Source organism: Sciurus vulgaris, assembly GCF_902686455.1.
Source record: "Sciurus vulgaris genome assembly, chromosome: 5".
NCBI classification, from domain to species: domain Eukaryota; kingdom Metazoa; phylum Chordata; class Mammalia; order Rodentia; family Sciuridae; genus Sciurus; species Sciurus vulgaris.
Window position 1 is genome coordinate 167261680 of NC_136465.1, and position 22525 is coordinate 167284204.

The 22525-nt window shown below is 53.9% G+C and overlaps 2 protein-coding genes across 4 annotated transcripts in view; one reads left to right on the forward strand and one right to left on the reverse strand.

Moving 5' to 3' along the window:
• TIMP3 (TIMP metallopeptidase inhibitor 3) overlaps positions 1–22463 on the forward strand; it is a 53192-nt gene extending 30729 nt beyond the window's left edge. For both annotated transcript variants that reach the window (XM_079142106.1, XM_079142105.1), the window contains 4 exons: positions 10357–10439; positions 16972–17083; positions 17662–17783; positions 18712–22463. In XM_079142106.1, the coding sequence (XP_078998232.1) occupies positions 10357–10439; positions 16972–17083; positions 17662–17783; positions 18712–18909 (515 nt within the window). In that variant the 3' untranslated portion in view covers positions 18910–22463. The remainder of the gene's footprint in view (positions 1–10356; positions 10440–16971; positions 17084–17661; positions 17784–18711) is intronic.
• Positions 1–22525, reverse strand: part of SYN3 (synapsin III) — a 422306-nt gene that overhangs the window by 247432 nt on the left and 152349 nt on the right. The gene's annotated exons all lie outside the window — the stretch shown is intronic.

The window sequence follows — 22525 nt, forward strand, 5'->3', positions numbered from 1 at the left end:
TGTTCAAATCATCATAGTCTGCCCCCCCATCCCAGTGCATTCTGGGAAGAGTGTCGCCGTCTGCAGAGGGTCTGGAGTACAGAAGAGGGAGATTCCTTGGCTTAATGGTGGTCTTGCTACTAGGCCTGTCCTGGAGCCCCTCGGCTCTCCTAGCAAACAAAATCCCAAGTCAGAGGAAAATAAAGCGCTATATAACAGCTCCTGAGATGTTGCCAGCTGTTCTGGTCTTACCACGACCTGACCTGCGCACTGCAAGTCCTGAGAGCCGTTGGAGGGCACGCTGTTTTTCTGGGCATTGCTTCAAAGGGGCTGTGGTTGAAGACCAGGCTGCTATTCTGGTGGCCACTGTGCGGGATAAAGTTTCCCATGGGCCCCTGGGGAGGGGCTGGAGCGCTCACAGGAGCATGGGGGGTGATCTGAGCCCCCTGGCCAAGTGTGCTCACATGACTGTGAGCAAGTAGGCACCTCTGAGCCCTGAGTGTCCTTGAGCTTCAGAGTTTCAGGAAGGTCAGCACGTACCCGGGACCCTGTGTGGTGCCAATGGCCAGCCAAACACCTGGCGCCACCCACTCCGAGAGGGTCAGGGGTCCTCGCGGAGGGAGGGTGCAGAGGGAGACAGAGCTTCATTGAATCTTAACCGTGAAGATCAGAAATGGCATGTGAACTGGGAGGGGACCCTTGCGGGTTGACGTAGAGGGCCATGCAGAACCCGAACTTGTTCCTAGGGGTTTCTCAAGGCCTTGGGGCTTCCGGGGGCTGGATGGGGACCTTAGACTCCCATTTAGGCACATTTCTCCTGAGCCCTGTGGGCAGGGACAAGGGCACATCTTCATCAGTGGCCTCAAGGAATAGGAATGCACCTGAGAAGTGCCACCAGGGCGCACTGGAGCAGATGCAGCTGCCCCACTCCGCCTCCCGCCTGCTGCTTGGCCTTGGCCGTCTCCCTGCCCCCTACCTCCAACCACCCTTTCTCTGCCTTCTGTGGCTCTGCAGCTCTCCAGCCTCCAGAGCTTGGCCTCTGCTCCTTCCTCCACCAGAGGCTCTTCCCTCCCACCCTCGCCTGGCTCAGTGACTGCTCAGATCCCAGCCCGGGCAGCGTGGGCACCGAGCACCTGCCACACAGCCGCTCCATCCAGCCTGGCTGCGAGTGTCGCTGCAGGCACCTGTGGCTCCTCTCCTGTAACCTGCTCTCACAAGAGAGAAAGAAGGTTCTCGAAGGTGGGAACTTCTTCTACCTGGTGGCTGCTGGATCCCCAGCATGTGGCATGGGATTGCAGACACAGTGTCCCTTAAATACTTGTGAATCAATATTGAATGAGTGAATAAATTAATTCCAAGCACACTTGACAGTCAGAGTAGGGGGAGGAGGAGGGGGACGGCAGCAAAATAAAACAGGCCAACCATCCAATGCCACAGCAGAGGAATGTAGGACAGGAGATGGGGCCCAAGTGGCAGCCTGGCCTGCCCCCCTCCCTCCGTGACCACTGCAAGGGACCAGGGCAGTGGCAGGGCTAGGGCAGCCTCTGGTGGGGACTCCTGGGGGGCAGTCATGATGAGGTCGTGGCCGTCAGGCAGGGATGCTCGGTCCCTGTCTGGGTGGCTTGGGTGTTTCTCAGCCGTCAGTGAGCTCACTGGGGCCTCCTGTACCAGCGCCTGTGATTCACCTCTGTCTTGGTGTGACTCCTCAGTATTTAGGAACAGGGTCCCCCTTCTGGCCTCCCGGATCACATTTTTATGCACCTCTTCCTTCTCATCTGAGGAACCCTTAGGAACTAGGACTTCCGACCCCACGGGATCAACACAAAACTGTCCCCATCTTCCCCTCTCCGGTTCCCTTGGATTCCCTCCTGCCACCTCCTTCATTCATGGAGACAACTTTCGGGAACCCCTGCCACATTCTAGGTACTTTGCCAGGTGCTGGTGTCCCAGGTTGTCCTTAGGAGTGCTAGTGAGCACCCAAGGACCCAGTCACTCAGGAGCACCTGCCGGAAGAGATGGAGGAAGCCGAGCAGAGGACACAGGACCTCGCCTCTCCTGGAGCAGGCTGAAGCTGCCCAGAGCAGGTCGCCTTTCAGCCAGGCAGGTCTTGCAGGGAGATGGGTGTGTGGGCAGATGCACAGGGAGGAAGTTGTCACAGGACAGGTCAGCGTAGAGTGGACATGCTGGGTAGGGGCTGGACCTTTGGAGTGGTAGAACTCGGAAGTGGGGCTAGCTCTGGAGAGCCGGGGATATGTCACTGAGTCAGGTGGATCCTGTGGATGCTGTGAACCCAGGGGAGGCCTGGGTGGGCATGTGGGTGGAGCCCGTGGGTCCCTCTGGTCCTAGGAGAGTGAGGCGGTCTTGTGGCCCAGGACCACCTTTCCCTCTTTCTGTGCTGATGGCTTTCACGTTCTATTCCTGACTTCCCCGTGCAGTGTGATCGCCTTGGTGATTCCAGTCAGGCTTGGTGAACACCTGATGGCGTTTCTTGCAAACCCGGACCACAGAAATGCTGTGTGCCTTCTCAGATGTGAAGTCCTCCCTCCCTGGGAAAGTCAGCCCTGCGTCCCGAAACCAGCCAGCCCTGGGGCTTTTCCCGTTTTGGACTCAGTGATCCATATCTTTCTCCCAAATTGCCAGTGGCCCAGGAAACAATTAAAAGCGACTGACTTTAAAAGCAGTTAGATTAGAAATTAAATGCATTAATCCCAAACTAAGCATACGCCTGGGTGAGGCCTCTTACGTTCTGCATTTTAATAGTTGACCATTGAGGTCATCGCTGCAGCCATGAAAGCAGGAGCTGGTTTCAGAGTTTGTTCTGTGTTCCTTTCTGGTCATCGCCAAGTTCCAGGCAACCTGACCCTCTGGGCCCTTGTTCCCTTCCCTCGAACCCTCTCTGGCCCCTTTATTTCATATACAACAGACGTCAGCTGGGGCCTGCTGCTTCCTGGACTGCCCAAGCAGAAATGCTCGGTGCTCAGAGGTGAGGGGAGCCAGGAGCCCCTTGCTCCTCCCTCCCTTCCGGGAGGCCCAATCCAGGGCATCCCCAGGACAGCCTCGCCGGGGGACCCCAGAGCACAAGGCGGGCACTGAGCACTGGGAGCACCAGGCAGGGAGATTTTCATATCCTCTCAGGTTTAATAGCGTTCCCTGAGATGGAAACTTGGGTTGAAATGATTTGCAGCTTTCCAGATTTTCTGAGTGTGTGTGTGTATTTGGGTTTATTTTTAGCCACAGGCGTTCATTTCTTGCCAAAAAACCTGCTTAAATAAAACCAAGATTAATATTTTTACTTAACGGAAAGAGTTAGTCAGGACAGGCTTTGAACTGGAGACTGCTTATCTTGATGGGGAGCGCATTTTAACGTCTGGCCTTGGCTTTGACATCAACCAAAGGGGCCTTTGAAACTGACAAGAGAGAAGGGCCCTGGGGACCTGGGTAGGATGCAGGAAGAGCCCATTTGTGGGGGGCTTGCGGGAGGCGTCTTCCTGGAAGGGAGGGAAGTAGGCCCTGGATTTGCCAGGAACCCGGATGCTCTTCTGCCTCATTTCCAGCCGTTTCCTTACCCCTCCCTCCCCAGGCCTTTGCCAGACTTCTGCTCCTTCTAGATTCATATGCAACAAACCGAGTCTCTTCTGCAGGACAGGCCCAGATCCCCATGCCCTGTGGCCTCCAGAGAGTTCCCAAAGCCCCTTCCTTCCGCAAGACAGACTCCACCCCCTCTTGTGACTGGATGACTCCTACTTCCCTGTCATTGCCTGTCCGCCGTGCCTCTGCCCCTGCGTTCCCAGGGCCCTCTTTCTCCGAGTGTCCCTGAGGCCACAGTACCTGATGTTCAGTGGCATTGCCCTCGACTCCTTCTGCTCCAGCAAGGCTCAGAAAGCACTGGTTGTCTTCCATAGTGTACACAGCAGAGTGCTTTATCTGTCCTTCAATCACCTTCCACTAGATGTGGCACTTTCTGCATAAAACAGCCTCATGCATTCAGCAAAAAGGTGTTAAAGGCCTATCACGTGCCTCGTGAGGTTGTGCTCCCATGGGAGAGAACCAATCAGCAAACATGTGGCTACAAATGTGCTGGCCTCAGGGATCAGAGAGGGTCCCCGGAACTGGTGACTTGAACAGGGGAGTGAGGGGGAGGGAGTCGTGTGGGAGGGAAGGGGAACTTCAGGGGCAGGGCCTGGGGTGTGTTCGGGGTGCTGGGTGCTGGATTGGAGCAAGTCACCATTTCCTGCAGTGGAGAGGGCCCCGGGACACCCAGATGTGGCCAAGGCCCAGTGTGGGTGGGGTTGGACTTGAGAGGTCTTTGTAGACTGTGGGTGTAGAAGTAGACTAAAGGCAGACCCTTGGAGAGGTGCACGCAAGGTCCCTGGGGTCCTAGCACGGAGGCTGCACATCCCTGGGAGGTGGCATTGTGCAGGTTGCATTGAAAGCCACAGTGGGCGCAAATACGTGGAAGACTCAGGCCCACTGCTGAGTGGATGGGAGCCCCAACTGACATGGAGTGGGGGAGGGGACTTAGGTCATGCAAGGAGCCCATCGAGGCTGGTCGTCCCCCAGGATTTGTATACCAGGATGGGCGGTGACTTGCTTAAGGTCCTCCATTGTGCCTAGGATGCTTCTCGGGGTTTTCTCTACCTGACCGTCTAGCTTCTGAACTTCTTAAAGGTTTTTATGGAAAACTTGGGACTGCAGTGACCCAGAGGCTGGGAGCCAGCTGGACCCAGTCAGGGCAGGGTCCCAGGCCTCTGCTCTCCACCTTTCTTCTGTGACCCTTTGTTCAAACATGGACATCATCAAAGTGTCCCCAAAGAGGTGGCAGATATTTGAGGAGGACCTTGAAACGGTCACTGGGGGAGCATGCTGAAGATGCTCAGGAGACGGGGAAGTGCTACCAGGCCCTCCTGCTGGTCTCCTGGAATCAGTGCATTGAGGGGCGGCAGGCTCACAGCAGCCCGAGCTGGGGATCACCTGTCTAGCTTCGAGGTTGCAAAGCGCCTTTGTACAGAGGCGTTGTGTCATTTAATTAATCAGTCTCATTAACTCAAACTCCCAGGGTGGCGAGAAACCTTGGGCATTGTGTGCTTTTTAAGGATTGTTTTTTCTTTCCATGAAGCCTGTGCTGGGGAGCAGGGAGCATGGTCTGCTAGACACCTGCTGTGCTGCTCTATTGCCAATGGTGACTGGCTGCAGGTTCTTACTACTAACGTGTGTGTGTGTGAGAGTGTGTGTGTGGGGGGGTGTGGTTGTGAAGAGTGGCAGCGGGCGGCTAAGGGGCTGTGGAGTCGTTGGGGACTCATGAGGAGTCCTTCCTCTAGCTGTCAGTCCCCTTGGCGGGGTGGGTGGAGAGTGCCGTTGTCAGCTATTTTGCAATCTCCACAAATCCCGGGTGAGGATTTTAAGGTAGCCTCCTTTCCCGGGAGACTCTCCAACTTCTTTTCCCCCACTGGGACGCAGAACTGCTCCCAGGGTAGCCGACCCTCATTTCCATAAGTGGAAAATGAGGACAACCAGAAGCACCATAACCACCACCTTCCAGGGTCCCTCTGAGGACACAGGTAACAGGCACACAGCACTTGGCACATCTGGGTGTTGGGAAAGCGGCGGTCACTGTTATCCACATACTCTGGATCCTGATCTGGAGAAGTCCAGACTTGGGGATGCAAAGACGTGGCAGCCCCTGGTGGTAAAGAGCGTGGACAGCCGGGGGAGGCCGTCCCTGCCCTCCCGGCACAGCCTGGACTGCAGAGTCCTGTCCTCCCCGGGGCTGCTGCGATCTAGCCTGTGCTTGGATGGTGGAGCCAGTCTCCTGTGTGGTTCCTCCTCTGCGATGGGGACGGGATGGGAAGAGGAGTCTGAAGTGGACAGACCCTGATTTAGTTGAGGGACCCTTGCACCCCGGACCAGCCAGTCCAGCAGCCCGGTTGCTCAGCCCCGAGCCTGCAGCAGGAAAGCCCAGCCTTCACTGGGGCAGGAAGGTCTGGATGTTTGACTGTGGTTGGAAGGAGAACGAGAGGCAGGGGCCGGCTCCGAGTGTCTTGTCCTCAGAATAGCTGATGAATTGCAGATGTGCAGTTCCTAGAGACACCCCAGAAAGCTGCCCTGGGAGCCGATTCCTGTTTTGCTGTTGAAATTGTTTTTGTTTAAACCTTGGGCTGCTGAGGTCCACATGCTGGGGAATGGAGGTGGGCGGTGGAGGGGGGGGAGGGATGCTTCTGGAAGATGTGTGCTTGGTTTGCCTCGTTTTTGCAACTCTTACCAGCCTTCCCGCCAAAAATAAAATATTTAAAGGAAGAAAAGATGACTCCATAGACTTTCATGCCTGCATTCCCGGGTCTCTGATCTACTTAAGAGGTACCCAAACGTATTTGTAGATCAGTGTGACAATTTGAAACACACACATACACACACACCAGTTTCTTTTTCCTGTTTGTGGTACCAGCCCAGGACCACTCACGTTCTGGGCCAGTGCTTTACCATGGAGCTACATCCCCACCCTGCGTCAGTTTTTTTCTTAGAAACTTTTAAATACAAATATTATTTGTCCCTTAATCTTTCTCTTGTTCCTTTTCTTCTCTCTGACCCCAGTATCCCCGATTCCCTTCCCGGGAGCAGAGGAGACACAGAGGGCTAGGAGAGGTGCAGAGGCTGAGATTCAGACTGAGCCTCACGCCTCCTGGCATTTCTGTCCCTGTGAGATCTGTCTCCCGCATGATCGTCTGAACCCTGTCTCCCTGCTTTGGAAGCAGGAGACGGGTCTCCCATTCCTTGCTCTTGCCTCCCTGGCACCCAACCCAGTGTCCCAGACACCAGCCTGGTTCATGCTAGGTTTGGCTCAGCTGTTAGAGGACACTGGTTGGACACTGTGGGGGCCAGTCTTCAGCAGGAGCAGGAGTCGGGAAAACCTGTATCCAACCTGTATCCACACGGCTGGCTTTAGCTGCCACTCCAGAGTGGAGGGAATGGCCGAGGCCAGTTTGGAAGCTGTGTGTGTTGTCCTTGGGGGAGCCGTAATACCCCTTCCCTGTGACCCCCTGGGCTCTCAATGCCTGGGGGTCCCTTACTGCTGGACACGAAAGCACCAGATTGCATCAGCACACGTCTGAGTTGCAGAGGAGGAACGGAGCCAATGAAGCCGTGCTCATTGATCCCCAGAGGCAGATCTGACGGGAGGACTTTGTGACTGTTTGGAAAGGAACTGACTGTCATTTCATTTTGGGTTTGGCTTAGCAGGATTTTATTTCTGCAAGGGAAACCCTGGTGTGGCCCCTGTACTAGACCATCTCTGCCTCAGTCTTGGTGGACACCCTCTCGTTGGGCTGGGCCTGCTAGGCTACTCTTTGGCCGCCTGCAGTTGCCGGGCCTAAACACCTGGTCTCACTGCTGTGTCGATGCCCCTGCCTCCTCCCCCACTGCAGTTTTTCTTAGTTTTTGCTTTGACAAGCTCGCCTTTCCTCAGACCCTCAGGGGAACTCCCGGTCTTAGCTCAGAGTTCTCTCGAACAAACAGACGACAGGTGAAGTCAGGGGAGTGGTAGACGACAGAGATAGCAGAAGCAGGGGGCTTGGCGGGACCATGCACTGTTCGTAGTGCTCACACTCAACTCTCACAGCAACTTTATGAGGTATTGTTTTCATCACTCTATTTTTTGGATTAGGAAGCTAAGGCTCAGAGAGGTTCAGTAACTTCCCTAGGTTCACACAGCAGCAATGCTGAACCCAAGCAGTCAGGTTCAGGAGCCCAGGTTTTCTCTGTTGCTGTTCTAGTAGTAATAAGTGTGTCACTTCTAAGCTGCTCGAACATCACTGGACCAAGAAAATCAGAGATATCTAGGAGGAAAGAGACCTGGTGAGGCTACCCAGTAATGGAGGAACTCTAACTTCATTGTAACTTCCTGACCCCAAGATCTTATCCTCATTTCACTAAGCCACCCTGAGATGAGAGAGTAGCATCTTTTTTTTTTTTTTTTTTGGTGGTGCTGGGGATTGAACCCAGGGTCTTGTGCTTGTCAGTCAAACACGCTACCCACTGAGCTATATCCCCAGCCCCAAGTGTTAGCATCTTAAGTGACTTGAGATAGGAAGGAGTGACAGGATCTTAGAGCTGGAAGACCTCAAGGCTCAGGCTGCTTGGGGGTAAGAACAGAATTTCTGGCTCCATGGGCAGAAGCTTCCAGCAGTACTCAGCCTTAGGGGGCAAGATTGCTTAAGAACTTTGTGTCTGAGCCCTGCGGAGCCATTTCTGAGCCAGGAAAGGGTAGAGGTTGCTACCTGAAGGATCCCTGTTGCCTTTTGCCCCCAGGCAGAGACTCCCTCCCTCCTCTGCCTTCCCCGTGGATGCAGCATGAAGGAATCAGTAGCAAGGTCCTGGCAGGTCTGCTTTCTGCCTGGAGTTCAGCTGTTCCAACCTGCCCGTGGAGCGACAGAGGGGACATAGTCCCTGGGCCTCTGGGAGGCTGGCTCACTGTCCAGGCTGCTGCTCACGGTTGGACCTGGAGGTAGGCACAGTCTCGAGGGAGGCTGGCCTGGGATGCCCCCAGCCTCTGGTTGGTAAGCAGGCTCGGGACAATCGCTGGGCTCCTCCTGCCTGGGCCTGCCTCCGCTAAGTCACAATCTTTGCCAGTGGACTCCGTGTTTTGCCATCCCTGGGAAGGGAGGGCTGGAGGGGCCATTGATGCATCTGAGACCTGACTTCGAGCCTGACCAGAAGGGCGGGATCCAGGCTCATCTGCGGAGGAATCCAGAAGGGGTGGGAGTTGTGCGGGCTTTTTTTTTTTTTTTTTTTTTTTTAAAAGAGATAAGAGTGAAAGAATATTGGGAAATTGTGTGGGGCATCCACAGTGGGGAAGGATAATGGCGCTACAATGACAAGGGCATGTACATGTGCGCACACGCATGTGTAAAGGAATTCTGCTTAACAACCATTTTTAAAATATCTACTCAAAAAGTGACCTGGACCCAGAGTATTTGCCTAGAGTCTGAGTTCACAGTGGAACCCGAGGTAGGCCAAGGTGACAGGGTCGTAGAGCTGGAAGGCTTCTGCAGTTCAGAACCCCTTCCACACCCACCCCAGGTCCTGGTGTGAGAGCCCCCAGTCCCCTCTGGGTGCCCTCTGCCTGCAGCAGGCCCCTGCCCTCGTGGCTACTTCTTGCCATTGGGTGATGTCTCCTTTGATGGAGCTCACGAATGTGACTCTCTGCAATAGCCAGTTCTCATTTTCAAGACCCTCCTGTCCATTGTGCCGATTTTTAGGAATCCTTGAAGACTGCTATGGGGTTGCTTAATTTTTGCATAAAATAGAGAAGCCATGATCTCTTATCATCTCAAATCAGTCCCTCTTTATAGATCAGAGTCTCAGAAAGAGAACCACATTCTCTTCGCCCTCTGTGTCCTCATCCCTATGATGTGGATGCTCGTGTGCTCTGTCACAGGTGTAGAGGAGGGAACAGGTGGAAGAAACAGATACATAGTAGGTGCACAGTAAACAGGAGGCTGATTTTATTCATAACATTCCTTCCTGGTTGGCCACTCCCTTTCTGGTGGTGGTGGTGATGGTGGTGATATTAGTAACACAGATCCAAGGTAAACTGCGTCAAAGACAAAGGTCAGGTTTCACCTGTAGCATCCTACCTGATCCCTTCCCTGGAACCACTGTGATTCCTGTTTTATGGAAGAGGGAAGGGAGTTCAGAAAGAAACTCACTCACCAAAAAAACAATTGCCATAAACGTCTGGGCTTGGATTGGAACTGCTCAGCCTGGCTCCGGAGACCCAGCCCCAGCCCTTCCCTGCTTCCTGTCAAGCTAGATGCCACTGCACTCCTTGTTATCGAGACAATGGGTACTGAGGTCCAGACAGAATGCTGCCCAGGGGCACTGAGGGAGCTGGGCCGCGTCAACCCTGTGGACGTGTCAGGACTGGAAAAGTCACCTGTGCATAAGAGTTCCAGATGAGGCGGAGGTTAGGCAGGGGTACTGGTGGACAGGGAAAGGCCTGGGGGACTGGGGTGTTGTCAGTGGGCAACAGGAGGAGGACAGGAAGCTCTGACAGAAGTCGGTTTGGGGTTACGGGGAAGCCACAGTGAAGAACCTGCTGAGGCTGTGTTGGGATGAGGGGGGTCTAGGGATTTCCGGGGCAGAGGGTGGCAAGCGCAGGGTCATTAACCTAAATGATGGCTGCGTCTCTCTCCTCCACCCCTCCCTCACCCCTGGGTCTCTCAGGCTTCTCCCTCTCATACGCACGAGCATCTGTCTGGTTGGCTTGAAGGGAAGAGAGCAATTCCAGGCTCTGCCAGGGCCAGCCAGCTCCCCTGAGATGCCCCTCCTATGCAGTTCAGCCCTGTGTAACCTGGGCCCGTGTCTCTCTTGCTCTCTCTGCAGTGATCCGGGCCAAGGTGGTGGGAAAGAAGCTGGTGAAGGAGGGGCCTTTTGGCACGCTGGTCTACACCATTAAGCAGATGAAGGTGAGTGGCTTCATCTACCTGGCTCCTGCAGGGCTCCTGGGTGGTTGCCGGGAGAGTCCTGGCCAATGGCAGCTGAGTGGGTGGGAACTGGATGTGGTGTGTTCCGCGCCTGAGCCCCAGGTCTTCTGGCCTGCAGGAGGGGCTGCCACCAGGTGGGAGGGGTGCTGGTGCAGGTGACGTCGCCCAGAGGCTGAGCCCTGGAGCCAGAGGGCAGAGGGCCTTGCTCCCGGTAGCTACGAGACCTTGGCCAAACCATGGCCCTTCTCAGGGCTGCCATCTTCCCAATTATCAAATGAGGGGTGTGGGACCAGGTAGTCTCCAGAGCCCTTGTCAACTGGTGTCTGGGCTCAGCAGTGCCCACAGGCCTCATGAAGCCACTGGGGCAGAGGGTGGCAAACTCCCCACATGGAGAGTTTATAGCCTCCAATCTTTACACCAAAACCTCACCCATCACCCCCAGGGAAGCGCTGCCGCCTCTCGCCTCTGTCTCCTTGCATGCCGGTGAGTCGGCCCCATTGGGAGACAGATCTTACCCTGAGATCTGTGGCTAAGCCTGGGGACATCAGGAAGCACATGAGGGAGAGCATCCTGTTGGAAATCTTGAGACCCTGCCTCCGAGGCTCAGCTCTGCTTCTACCTAGCACGTGGGCCTGGCCTTGTCCTGTGTCCTGGGTCTCAGTCTTGCCATCGTTCATCACGACGGCCAAGGCTTGACACCCCAAGAGGCCTTCCGGCTGGACACTCTCATTCCAGGGCATTGGCAGCTGCCCCTGGCAGGAGCCGTGGGTGCCGGGCAGGTGTGCTAGGGTTTCCTCCGCACAGAGGCCTGGCTTCACCCTGAACTGCCCATCACTCCTGCAGTCCCCACCTCTGTAAGTGTGTCCCTGCCATGGGGGACATTTCATTTCTGCCTCAGGACTGCAGTCAGGTTGGGAGACAAGAGCCTTACGTGTGACCAAGCTGCAGTTTGAGATTCAATATGCCCCGGTCCAAGTGAGCTGCTGGCTCTTTGACTTACGGCTCATGTTTATGTCCGCAGTCATTAGGGAAGGACCTGGCATGCCATGGGGACTTGGTGAATGTGTGTCCACCCAATGGGGGGATGAAGCTGGAACTCCCCAGAGGAGATGAGCTTCAGTCATCGCAGGGACTCGAGTTGGGGGACTGACAGCCCACGGTGGTCGCCAGCCTCCCGGGAGGCCAGCCTTCAGGCCTCTCTATTTTTTTCCCAGGGCCTGAGGCTGGCTGTACTGATTTTGTGGAACCTGTTGCTTTGGATTCAATTTTGGACACATCTGCAGCCTTCTGGTTATGTAATTCCAGAGTCAGGCCTGGCCAGTTGCCCTCGCCTGCCTGAGCTCGGTCATGAGACCCGCTTGTGTCTTCAGAGGGCCCTGGGGAGAGAAGTGGGGCGGAGGTGGGGAGCCAGCAAGAGCAACAAGCCACTGAAAAGCCCACTTCTCAACCCCTGGCGGCCGGTGCAGGATGGCCGTGCATATCAGACCCAGAGCAGAGCCCCGGCCAGCGCGGTGCCAGCCTGCCCTGTGGCAGCCCTTATCATTAGACCCTGAGGCCAGCGGGAGCCGGGAGGGAGCTAGCTGGTGGCAGCAGTTCTAGGCTGGCTAGGCTTCCTCCTGCCTTCCAATCCTGGAGGCCAGGGTGACCAGAGGCCCTGCCTGTGTGCAGAATGTCCCATTCCCCTAACCAGTGTCACATCAGCCAGTGGCACTTGTTAAGAAGCCAAATGAAATGCCATGTGCTCACCCCGTCAGCCTCCAAGCACAGCCCCTACTCCTGGACTAGGGGCTTCAGGCCTGTTCGTCATCCTTCCTGAGTTCATGGCCTTGGGGGCAAGGGATTCGATGCCAACTCTTCATTCACTTCTTCACTTCTGACAGACGCTCAAAGGGGAAGTGATGTACCCAGAACCGCACATTTAATTCTAGAGAGATCTAGTTCTGAAGTTGAGGGCCTCGGGGACCCTCCTGATCCTGTGTGTCCATACAGGACTTCCCAAATCTCTCTGCAGCCCTTACTTCACGCACTGGTCATGTTGAGTGTCCTTTGATTATTCCAACTCTCCTACTGGTCAAGCGTTATGACCCTTAACACAGGTCAGCTCCTTTCAGGCCACCTGCCTGCAAGTCAGGGAAGAAGCCAGATTGGAGTAGGAGCCCATCCACCCACCCGCCCCCATCCTTCCTTCCACCTTCTCGCATCAGCCCTGGGCTGTGAGCTGGGGATGTGGTGATACTTGTCACAGTTCACACATAGGAACGCCACGCAGGTAATATTTACTGTGCATTTGGTCTGCCCCGGTCATTCTGTCAAACCTTTGTGAAGGTCGGTCCTCATGTCCTGGGTGTGAAACTGCCACACGTTACCCTCTATTTTATAGGTGAGGCCCCTGAGAGTTGGAAGGTCAGGAAACAGTCAAGGTCATGTCTAGAGTGGCAAAGTAGACCTAGACCCCAGGGTCTTTGTCCACAAGGAGATAACAGAACATTGGGGCTGCAGGATGATCGGTTATTCCCACCCGCTTTGGAGGCTGCCCCTCACCCCACTTGTGCTAGGTCCCCCAGGAAACCAAAAGAGGTCAGCCTGGATTTCTTGGTCCAAGATCTCACCCCATAGTTCTTGATATGCAGCTGCAGAGGGGTGGATCCTAAAAAATCTGGGGAGGAGGGAGGCAGGAGAGATGGCAAAGGCGAGTCTGCCTGGGTTTTGGCAGTGATTCCTGGGAGGCTTTGTCCTGGCAGATTAGAGTCGACCCCAGAGACTCAGATGGTGGAGGCAAGGGCTACCCCAAGGAGGACTGGAGGAGCTTAGAGAACATGAGACCCCAGCCCTGCCTGGCCTCTGATGCGAGGCCAGTGGACCCCTACCAGCTGCTAACTCTGCAGCCTCTGACTCTTCCCACGGGAACCCCTTGAGTGTGCAGAGACCCACGGGTGTGTGGCAGAGGGGGGAAGATGTCAGCATGTGGAGGAAGCTCATTGCAAACCCAGACTTGGAGATTAGCTGGGGCTCAGGCACTGGGCCATGATGCAAAGGTGGAAGTTTCCAGAACTGGCCACTCTAATCTGTGGGAACCTTATCTCCCATCAGGACCATGAGAAAGCAGTCCACTTTGCCAGCAGCAGTTGTTTGTGCAGTGGAGACATGCTCTCAGGCAGGCTGCAGGGGACAGCATGTGGGGGACATTATGTCCCAGCTGGTCCCAGGAGGATCCTAGGAGGACACGTGTGGGTCATGAGCTTTGCACATCCTGACTGTGAGCAGGACAGATTCTGCTGGGCAGTCAGAATGCTTGGCCCCGTCCCCTCAGTGGTTTGTCTGAGCAAATAAGCAATAGCAGGGTCTGGCCTTTGAAGCTGCAGCTGGAAGTCTCTCTGGCCCCCATCCCAAAGGGAGGCCACCCTCGCCGCCCCCACCCTCCTGTGCCTGAGACTCCATGGTGCAAGGCTCTTATCTAGCCGTCTGCAGAGGCTGACTCCCTCGGCACATGCACCTCAGCTGGCCAGTCACTATGGAAGAGAAGGAGTGGGCACTTGGCATCTCAGACACTAAATAATCTCCCAGCTTCCGCTCTCAGCCTGTAAATAAGACTAAGTTGTGGATTTAAATGAGTTCATGACAAAAGTCAAGATCCAGAACAGTGCTGATCTCTGGCAGTCATGCGAGAAATCAGACCTAAGCATGGCCCATCACAGAGCCAAAGACCAGGCATATCATAAGAAATAGGCAAATGCCCCAGACTCAAACTTCTTTCATACATGATTTGTCCCTTTGCCCCAGGGGAAAGCTAACTTCTTAGCACATTGTATAGATACCAAGAAGGGGGCCCAGGGGCATGCGGAGTTCAGCTGGAAAAGAACAGCCTGCTTCAGGGTGGGGCTCTGGGCCAGCTTGAACCACTGCTAACCAAGAGGCGATATTGGGCACCCATGCTTGGGGAGAAGTGGACCAGACCCTCCACTCCTCTCCCCCTCGATTTTGGAATAACTGGTTTTTAAGCTAACTCTTACTAAATGCTATCTGCCAAGTGCTCTTCTAAGTCTTTAATTGTCAAAGCCACAGATGAACAAACTGAGGCCCAAGGAGAGGATAAGTAACTTTCCAAGTGGCTAAACAATGGCAGGGATGAGATTCAGAACTGACTGTCAGTCTGCGGAGCCTGCATTTATCACTAATCCTCTATGACACTGGTTGGATTAGATGACCTTTGGTGTTCTTTTTTATCCTGATATTCTCTGGTTCTCCTGATTTCAGGACATTAGAAACCTATTCTAAGCCTCTTAAATTTGTCGAACCAATTCTCAATCTCTAGGATTGCAGACATAATGATATTTTGGGAGATCCATAATTAGATAGATGATTATTATAAAGGGAAGACAAGTAAATGAGTAGACTCTGCCGTCCCATTGACCCCCCAGATGCAGCACCGTGTGGTCAGACCAGTCATCTCTTCCGTATCAACAGTTTGCCTGTCTGCAGGCTCGAGAAGCAACATTAAAATCAGGCTCCTTCAGACATAAAAGTAGCAGGGAGGTCCAGCTCACTGCAACGAGTCGAGTTCTTACTGAGCAGGTCAAGCCTCTGGACCCTCAGCCGGGTCCATAAAGCAGAGAAAGGAGAAGACAGACACAGAATGAACTGAGGTTCTGATAGGTTGGTCCCCAAAGACCTGAGCAAGTGCTTAGCGGCAACATTACCCAAACCTTGAGGAATGCTTGCACCAAAATGCAAGTTGCTGGGCACAGAAGTGACGCAGGTGTTCTTTGTAGCCACACCGGATGGCTTTAAAGACAGGCAGGTGCCATCCACCATCCAGCCAGGGGCCATCCTGACCTGACACCCCCCTGCCCCGCCATGGCGTAATTGACACCAAGTGTAGGACAGCACTTTTGAAGAGCTCAGTGTGTTTCCTTGTGCACCTGTGAGGCCTTGGGGGCGAGGACCAGTTCAGAAAGGGGACATTGAATCCATTAGAACAGTGCACCCCTTACACAAGGCAGAGAACTTCCTAGACTCCTGCAAGACTTTGGATAGTAAAGGTCCTTGTAACCTCCTACCCTTGCTCGCCAGTCACCGCTTAAGCAACAATGAGGGGGGAAATCGGCCATCAGACCAAATGCAGGCATTGAATGGCACCGAAGGGGTGATGTCTGGCTCTGTATCAATTATCATAAGTAAATTAATAACGCATGCCAGGGACTAAAGTAGGGACATTGTCCTATTGTAAACCCTTGGGACGGGCCCAGAGACCACAAGCGGTCCAGGGCCTGTGCACTCTGAGACCTGGAGGGATAATGGGGTTGGGCCCAGTCTGGGTGCCCAGCTCACACAGATGGTATGGTTGCCGGGGCAGATGGGGTCTGCCTGACACTTGTGGACTCAACTGGAATCGCAGAGTGGATCAAGCCTCTGTGACAGTCCCCCGGTCTCTGAGCACACACTGACAAAGGAGCCTTGAGATCCATAAATGGAAATGGCATTTGCTGCAGTCAAGGCCCCGGGTCCTAAGCTTCCCAGGCTGCAGAGGAGACGGCGTGGGATGATGGTTAAGAGCACGGACTCTGGGTTCCTCTGCGTGGACTCTGTGGCCTTGGAAAGCCACCTGGCCTGCCTGTGGCTCATGTGCCTTACCTGAAGCATGGGCAGGATCAACTGCCTCGTTGCTGTTGGGAGGAGCAGACGAGTTGGTACTCCAGCAAACTCTCCTAACCGCAGTACTGCTGACCCCTGGGGCCAGGCGACTGTTCTGGGACTGTCCTGTCTCTCCTCTCTCATGACAGCCAAACACACCTCCAGACAAGTGTCCCCTCCCATTTCCAAGGGGGGCAGTAGTGCCTCCAGTTGAGAGTCACTGTATCGGATCATGGCATAGATAAAAATGGCCACGATCAGCAATTTCATGTGGTTCCACTTAATAATTATTAAATGCTCAGTGAAAAATCTTTGCATTTCATACACGTTTATGAGGCTCATCTGGCGTGATGATCCTGACGCCTTCTCCAGAGGCTCAAAAGAATAAGAACATAGGAGTCTCCTGGGTCAAGGCCTGAGCCCCGCTCTCAGTGGGCGGGCGCATGGGCTCTGTCAGTCTCGTCTGCAGCATGGGGTCGATACTGAGAGGACACTTTTGTACTTTTGTGCCTGGGAAGCGTCAGGGATGTCACGTGAATGCTGGGTGGCTGTCTGTCCCCTTAGAACTGGGGGCTGTGCTGGACCAGGCAGGGGGACCCTTTACATAGCAGTTTCTTTGGATTTCTGGAAAGATGTTGGGATTTGAGAAATAGTAGCTGGAGGGATGTTTGGGGCGCTGGAATGGGGACTGGAAGTGACAGGACAGGATCCCCTGGGAAGGCACAAACCTATCAGATAAGAACAGGTGGGTGAAGGGGGTCTGGATGGGTAGGTCCAGGACCAGCATCGTCAAGGCTGAATGGGGACCCGATTCCTTTAATTCAGAGGACAGCATGCTTGCTGGGCCCTTGGTCTCTTCTCATGATGTTCTCTCTGCCCGCAGATGTACCGAGGTTTCACCAAGATGCCCCACGTTCAGTATATCCACACGGAAGCCTCCGAAAGTCTCTGTGGCCTTAAGCTGGAGGTCAACAAGTACCAGTACCTGCTGACAGGTAGTGACCACAGAACACGGGTCTGTGGACAGCAGTGTCCCGAGGATGTTAGCCCTTGTCCAGTGATCACGAGGACCCTCCAATGTCCAGTCCAGAATCCCCCCACAGTCCAGAATCCTCCCACAGTTTGGACAGCGCCTTCGGAGGCTCCTACACGGAGGCTGCGCTTCAGGTCCACCTGGACCCTCTAGAGTTCTGGTTTCTCAGCAGATTCTGTCCCACTGCACCTGCAGATGACCTGCAAGGCCCAGGTCTGCAGGTGTCACCTTTAGGCAGTCAGCACAGTAAGGAAAACAAACTGACACGGAAACCATTGGGAGAGGAGCGCAGAGTCCGTCTCCAGGCCTTGCCCGGGGACCTGGTGGGTTTGGGTCGGTGGGCGGGCTGCTGACCTCTCAGGCTTTGTTATAGTGTGGAAAGCGGGGCCCCAGTTGACCCTAAAGGGGTTGAGGAAGGTGAAATAGGATCGTGGGTCTGGATGGCCGGTTCCTGGCCTTAGCAGCACCCAGCAGGGTGATTCCCGCCCTCTGCCGGGCCCTGGACCAAACGGCTCTCCTCCGGCGCCCCTCCCCCTCCAGGCCGCGTCTATGACGGCAAGATGTACACAGGACTGTGCAACTTTGTCGAGAGGTGGGACCAGCTCACCCTGTCCCAGCGCAAGGGGCTGAACTACCGCTACCACCTGGGGTGCAACTGCAAGGTAGGCCTGGGGCGGAGAGCAGGGTGGCCGCAGCCCAGACCCCTGTGCTGGGAAAGGCACGGGCACCGGCCAGGGCGCGGCGGTGGGGAATGTGGCTCCCAGGCTGGGCGGCAGGAAGGCGAGGGAAGAGGCCGCGTGACTCTCTGCCGCCTCCACCTGCCCACTTGGCAGCTCCGGGGGTGCAAGGGGCTCTCTAGCACCCCTGGGCCCTCCAGGCAGTTCGAGGCAGTGGCAGGCATGCGATTCTTGCTGCAGTTGCTGCCAGGAAGCCCCATCTGGGCTCACTTCGGCAGCTGACCCTAGGCGGGCCCCCACCCCAGGCGGGCAGGCTGGCTCAGGACTGCCCATGGCAGTTGTCACAGAGGGCTCTCCTCAACCAGGACCCCCCTGAGTACAGTGCCAAGGCTCAGCCACTTAGGGAGTTGGGCCACTCTCTCCCTTGATCCTCAGAACAGCCCTGTGCGGTTTTAATGACTGTCCTTCCCATTTTATAGATGAGGAAACAGAGCTTGAATAACCAGCTCTGGGTCAACACAGCTTGCTGAGTTTCATGTCCAACCTAGAGTAGCTGGACTCCAAAATTTATGCTTTAATCTTCGAATTCCTCAGTTCTCAAAAACAGCTGAGAGCTCCCCTCCTTATATCCAGTCTGCTACTTTCTGGCTGTGTAACCTGGAGCAAGTTACTTAACCTCTCTGAGCCTCTATCTGTAAAAGGGAAATAGAACTGTAGTGGGAATTAAGGGGAACAGCAGAGGCTCAGTCTCTGGTGTATAGCAGTCATCAATAAACATGAGCGAGTGTTACTTATAGTATCACTAAAGGACTGGTATGTTCCGGCATCCTCTCCAGTGGTCCTGGGGTCTGCATCCAGACTCGGAGCAGCACCGGGCCTGGGTCCACTAACTGTTGGTTGGATCTTATTACAGATCAAGTCCTGCTACTACCTGCCTTGCTTTGTGACCTCCAAGAATGAGTGTCTCTGGACCGACATGCTCTCCAATTTTGGCTACCCTGGCTACCAGTCCAAACACTATGCCTGCATCCGGCAGAAAGGTGGCTACTGCAGCTGGTACCGGGGGTGGGCCCCCCCGGACAAGAGCATCATCAACGCCACAGACCCCTGAGCCCAGACCCTCCCCTGCCTCACCTCCCTCCCTTCCCGCTGAGCTTCCCTCGGACACTAACTCTTCCCAGATGATGACAATGAAATTAGTGCCTGTTTTCTTGCAAATTTAGCACTTCGAACACTTAAAGAAAAGCCTGTGCCATCTATGGAGTTGATTTGGACTATCCTCCTGGCCCCTTTACCCCTTCTCTTTGGTTTTTACATCACCCACTTCCACCTGGGAATTTCTGGTCCATGCCAGAAAGAATGAGGAGTGTCTCCTCCTCTTCTTCGTGATAGATAATCTCTATTTTTTTAGGAAAACAGAAATCGAAAAACCTACCACATCCGGGCATTGTAATCCCTCCTCCTCTCTCTTCTCTCCCACTTGACCATCTCCACACCCTCCTCCACCCAGTACATAAAGGACACAGACAAGGAAGTTGCCAAATGGCTGACTCTTTCCAGATCAGTCCAGGGCAGCAACAGGCAGAAGTGGGGTACGCGGAAGATCTTACACCCAGAGGACATGTGGTACCTCTCGGTCTGAGTCTGCATGCCACAGCGCGGGAGGGGAGGAACAGACTGCAGGAGGGGACCTCAGATAACACGGCACACGTGGTTCTCCCAGCCCCAGGATGCTTGGGTTGACCAGATGTTTCGGAGTCTGAAGCAAGCAGCCAGGCCAGAATAACAGAGCTTTCTTAGTTGGTGACGACTTAAACATCTGCCTGCGGTCAGGGGGCCACTCGTTTCCTTGTGCACAAGCTCAGGTGAAAGACTGAGATGAATGTCCTTCCCCTCCCCACCTCCCTTAAGATGTCCTGGGAAACTCTTTGGGAGGTCTGGCCCGGAGCTTGCCTTTATGTAAATCGGAGAAATACACACACTTTACGCTATCCACAGATATAGCCATGTAGATTTGGGTAGAGATTACTATTTCCAAACTAGCGTTTAGCTCACCTGGGGGGATGTGTTTGTATCCACATTTGCATATGCCCGCACGGGGACATAAGCTAATTTTTTACAGGACACAGAATTCTATTCAATGCTGTTAAATACGCCAATAGTTTAATCTCTTCTATTTTGTTGTTGTTGCTTGTTTGAAGAAAATCATGACATTCCAAGTTGACTTTATTTTAATTAAAATTTGAAATCCTGAACACCTTCAGCACCCTCTCTGCCCTCTAACTGGGGTCCTCTGGCTTCTGTCCTGCTTCTTTTCTTCTGCTGCGTGGTTGGGGGCTGTCAACCGCCTCACTGACTTGGCAGGTGGCAGTGGAATTTCTGTGGGTCAGCGGCCTCAGGACAGCTGCAAGCGTGTCCGGCCTCAGCTCAGTGGCCACTTCTCCCGGGCTTGGGGACAGCTTGCTCTTCTTCCCCAGCTCACTGGTGGGTGGATGCCACCTGCTCAGGTCCTCACCTCATGGAGATAATGTGGGTGGTCCCTGGGGAAACCCGACTCTGGAATCAGCTGTAGGGTTTTTGTTGTGATTTTTTTTTTGAAATAAAACTATAATATAAATTCTCCTATTAAATAAAATTATTTTAAGTTTTAGTGTCAAAAGTGAAATGCTGAGAGTAGGTGATGATGTATATGTTACAGAGCTGGGAATGGTAGGATGGTGACCTTTAACACGATTGCTCTCTGTCCCTTTTTTCAGATTATGGGTATTTATCACCTGTTAGTATTTGTATCTTCAGTGCATTCCACTTTAGGAAGCAGAGCTGCCAGTTGTAACAAGAGAAAAAACCAGAACAGAAGTAGACAACGAGATGTAGTGTCTCACACACACACACAAACACCCCGGCAGGAGGGGAAGGCGGTACTGGTATTTCCTCGGGATCATTCCTTATCTTGAAACCTTCCCCTTGTGGTCATGCCATTTGGCAAGGGGTTGTGGGAGGCTTGGCCCTCTCCGTGGGGCAGTGTGAGCAGAAGGACCTGAAGCCGGCACACCAGTGTTTTCCACGGGGTGAGCCACAGACTTGGTTTGGGATCGTCTGTTTCGACCTCAGAGTCTGGCAAGGTGGAGCTCCTGACCCAGCGCGTACAAGTGTCCTCCCCCAAGTGGACATCAGCGTCTCTTCTGGGAGGCATCTGGCCATTCCCGGTCCTGGTGTGGTCACCCCCACTGACATAAGAAGGGACTTGGGGTGAGGCCTGATCACAAAGCACCTGAAGTTTCCCTGCAGAGTCAATAAGTGGGCAAAACCGTAGCCCCATCTGCTAGGTCCTGGTGGGGGGTCCTGAGCAAGGAAGGGTTTTGCACAACCGACGTTGTCAGAGGGCGTTTTTGAGCTTTCTATGAGCTACAGCTTGTTTATTTCACCTGTTCACTTACTGTATAATTTAAGTCATTTATGTAGCTGAGACACTTCTGTTATTTCAAACATACCGTGGATGTTTTATTTTGCTAATCTTGTGTCATGTGTAGGCTGTAATATGTGTTCGTTGTGTTTAAGAGAAAAAAACAAATGAAACCCCACATTGCCACCATTTTCCTGATCAAATTATACAGTGGAATTGAGGGTAAAATACTTGTACTTGGCAGGCAGCTAGATTGGCAAGTTGGGGGAACTAGGAGGAGCTGGTATTGGGGGTGCTGCTTCCGTCTCTTCCCTAGGGGAGTCCCAGGGATTGCCTGAGGACAAAGGAGAAGGAAACACAGTACATCCATGTCCTTGCTTTTTTATCAACTGACCCTGGGTCATCCCCCTCCGCTCCCCATTCCTGTTCCCCTCAAGTCCTTTCTCCCCCCCCAGTTGGGAAGCCATGATTTGTCCTAAAATCCAGGGCCATGGGAACTGTGATTCCAACTTGTCTTTGCCTCCTAATCCAGGAAGCCCAGACTCGTGCTTCCCAGGCCCGTGCTCTGCTATGACCAGGGCAGGAAAAGCTAGAAGACCTTTTCTACCGCCCCCCACCCCCAACCTGCCTCGTGGCCACTGAGCTACAGCCCATGGAGCACCATGACATTGGAATAGCACCGTCCAGGAGACATGCTGGCCCCCAGGAGTCAGTACCCTTCCCTGCCTCGTCCCTTCTCCATCGTCTTTTGCATGACATTGGACAATGGATTGCTCCAAGATGGCACTCAGGTGTTTGGCTCTTACCCACCTAAAGTAAAACAATTTGAGTATTTGTATCAGAGAGAAACGTGATAAAAATCTAAGGTCGAAAGCCAACCAAATAGGGGAACAACGGGAGGTGGGTACCAACCGCTTCCAGATTGGCTCTCTGGGGGTGAGAACAGGGCAGAGCGGTGTCATGCTTGGGGCTGGGGCTTCTCCACCACCCCTCCATCTTTCCTTTAGCCAGTCTGCTGTGCTGAAACCCAGAGTAATGGAGAGAAACCAACCAGAGGGAGAAAACAAACAAACAAACAAAACCCTGTCTGGAAGGAATGTATTTGTTGCTAAATTTTGTAGCACTGTTTACAGCTTTCCTCCATGTTATTTATGAATTTTATACTCCGTGAGTGTATATTGTCGTGTAATGTTGCCTCATGTTCACTTTTTACTGTGTGTCCCGTTAGTTCTAAACAGTAAAGTGGTTTTATTTCTATCACACACCTGCTCTCTCTTGCCTTTTTGTTTACGGACTGCCTTGGGGGGTTGCATGGACACCGAGG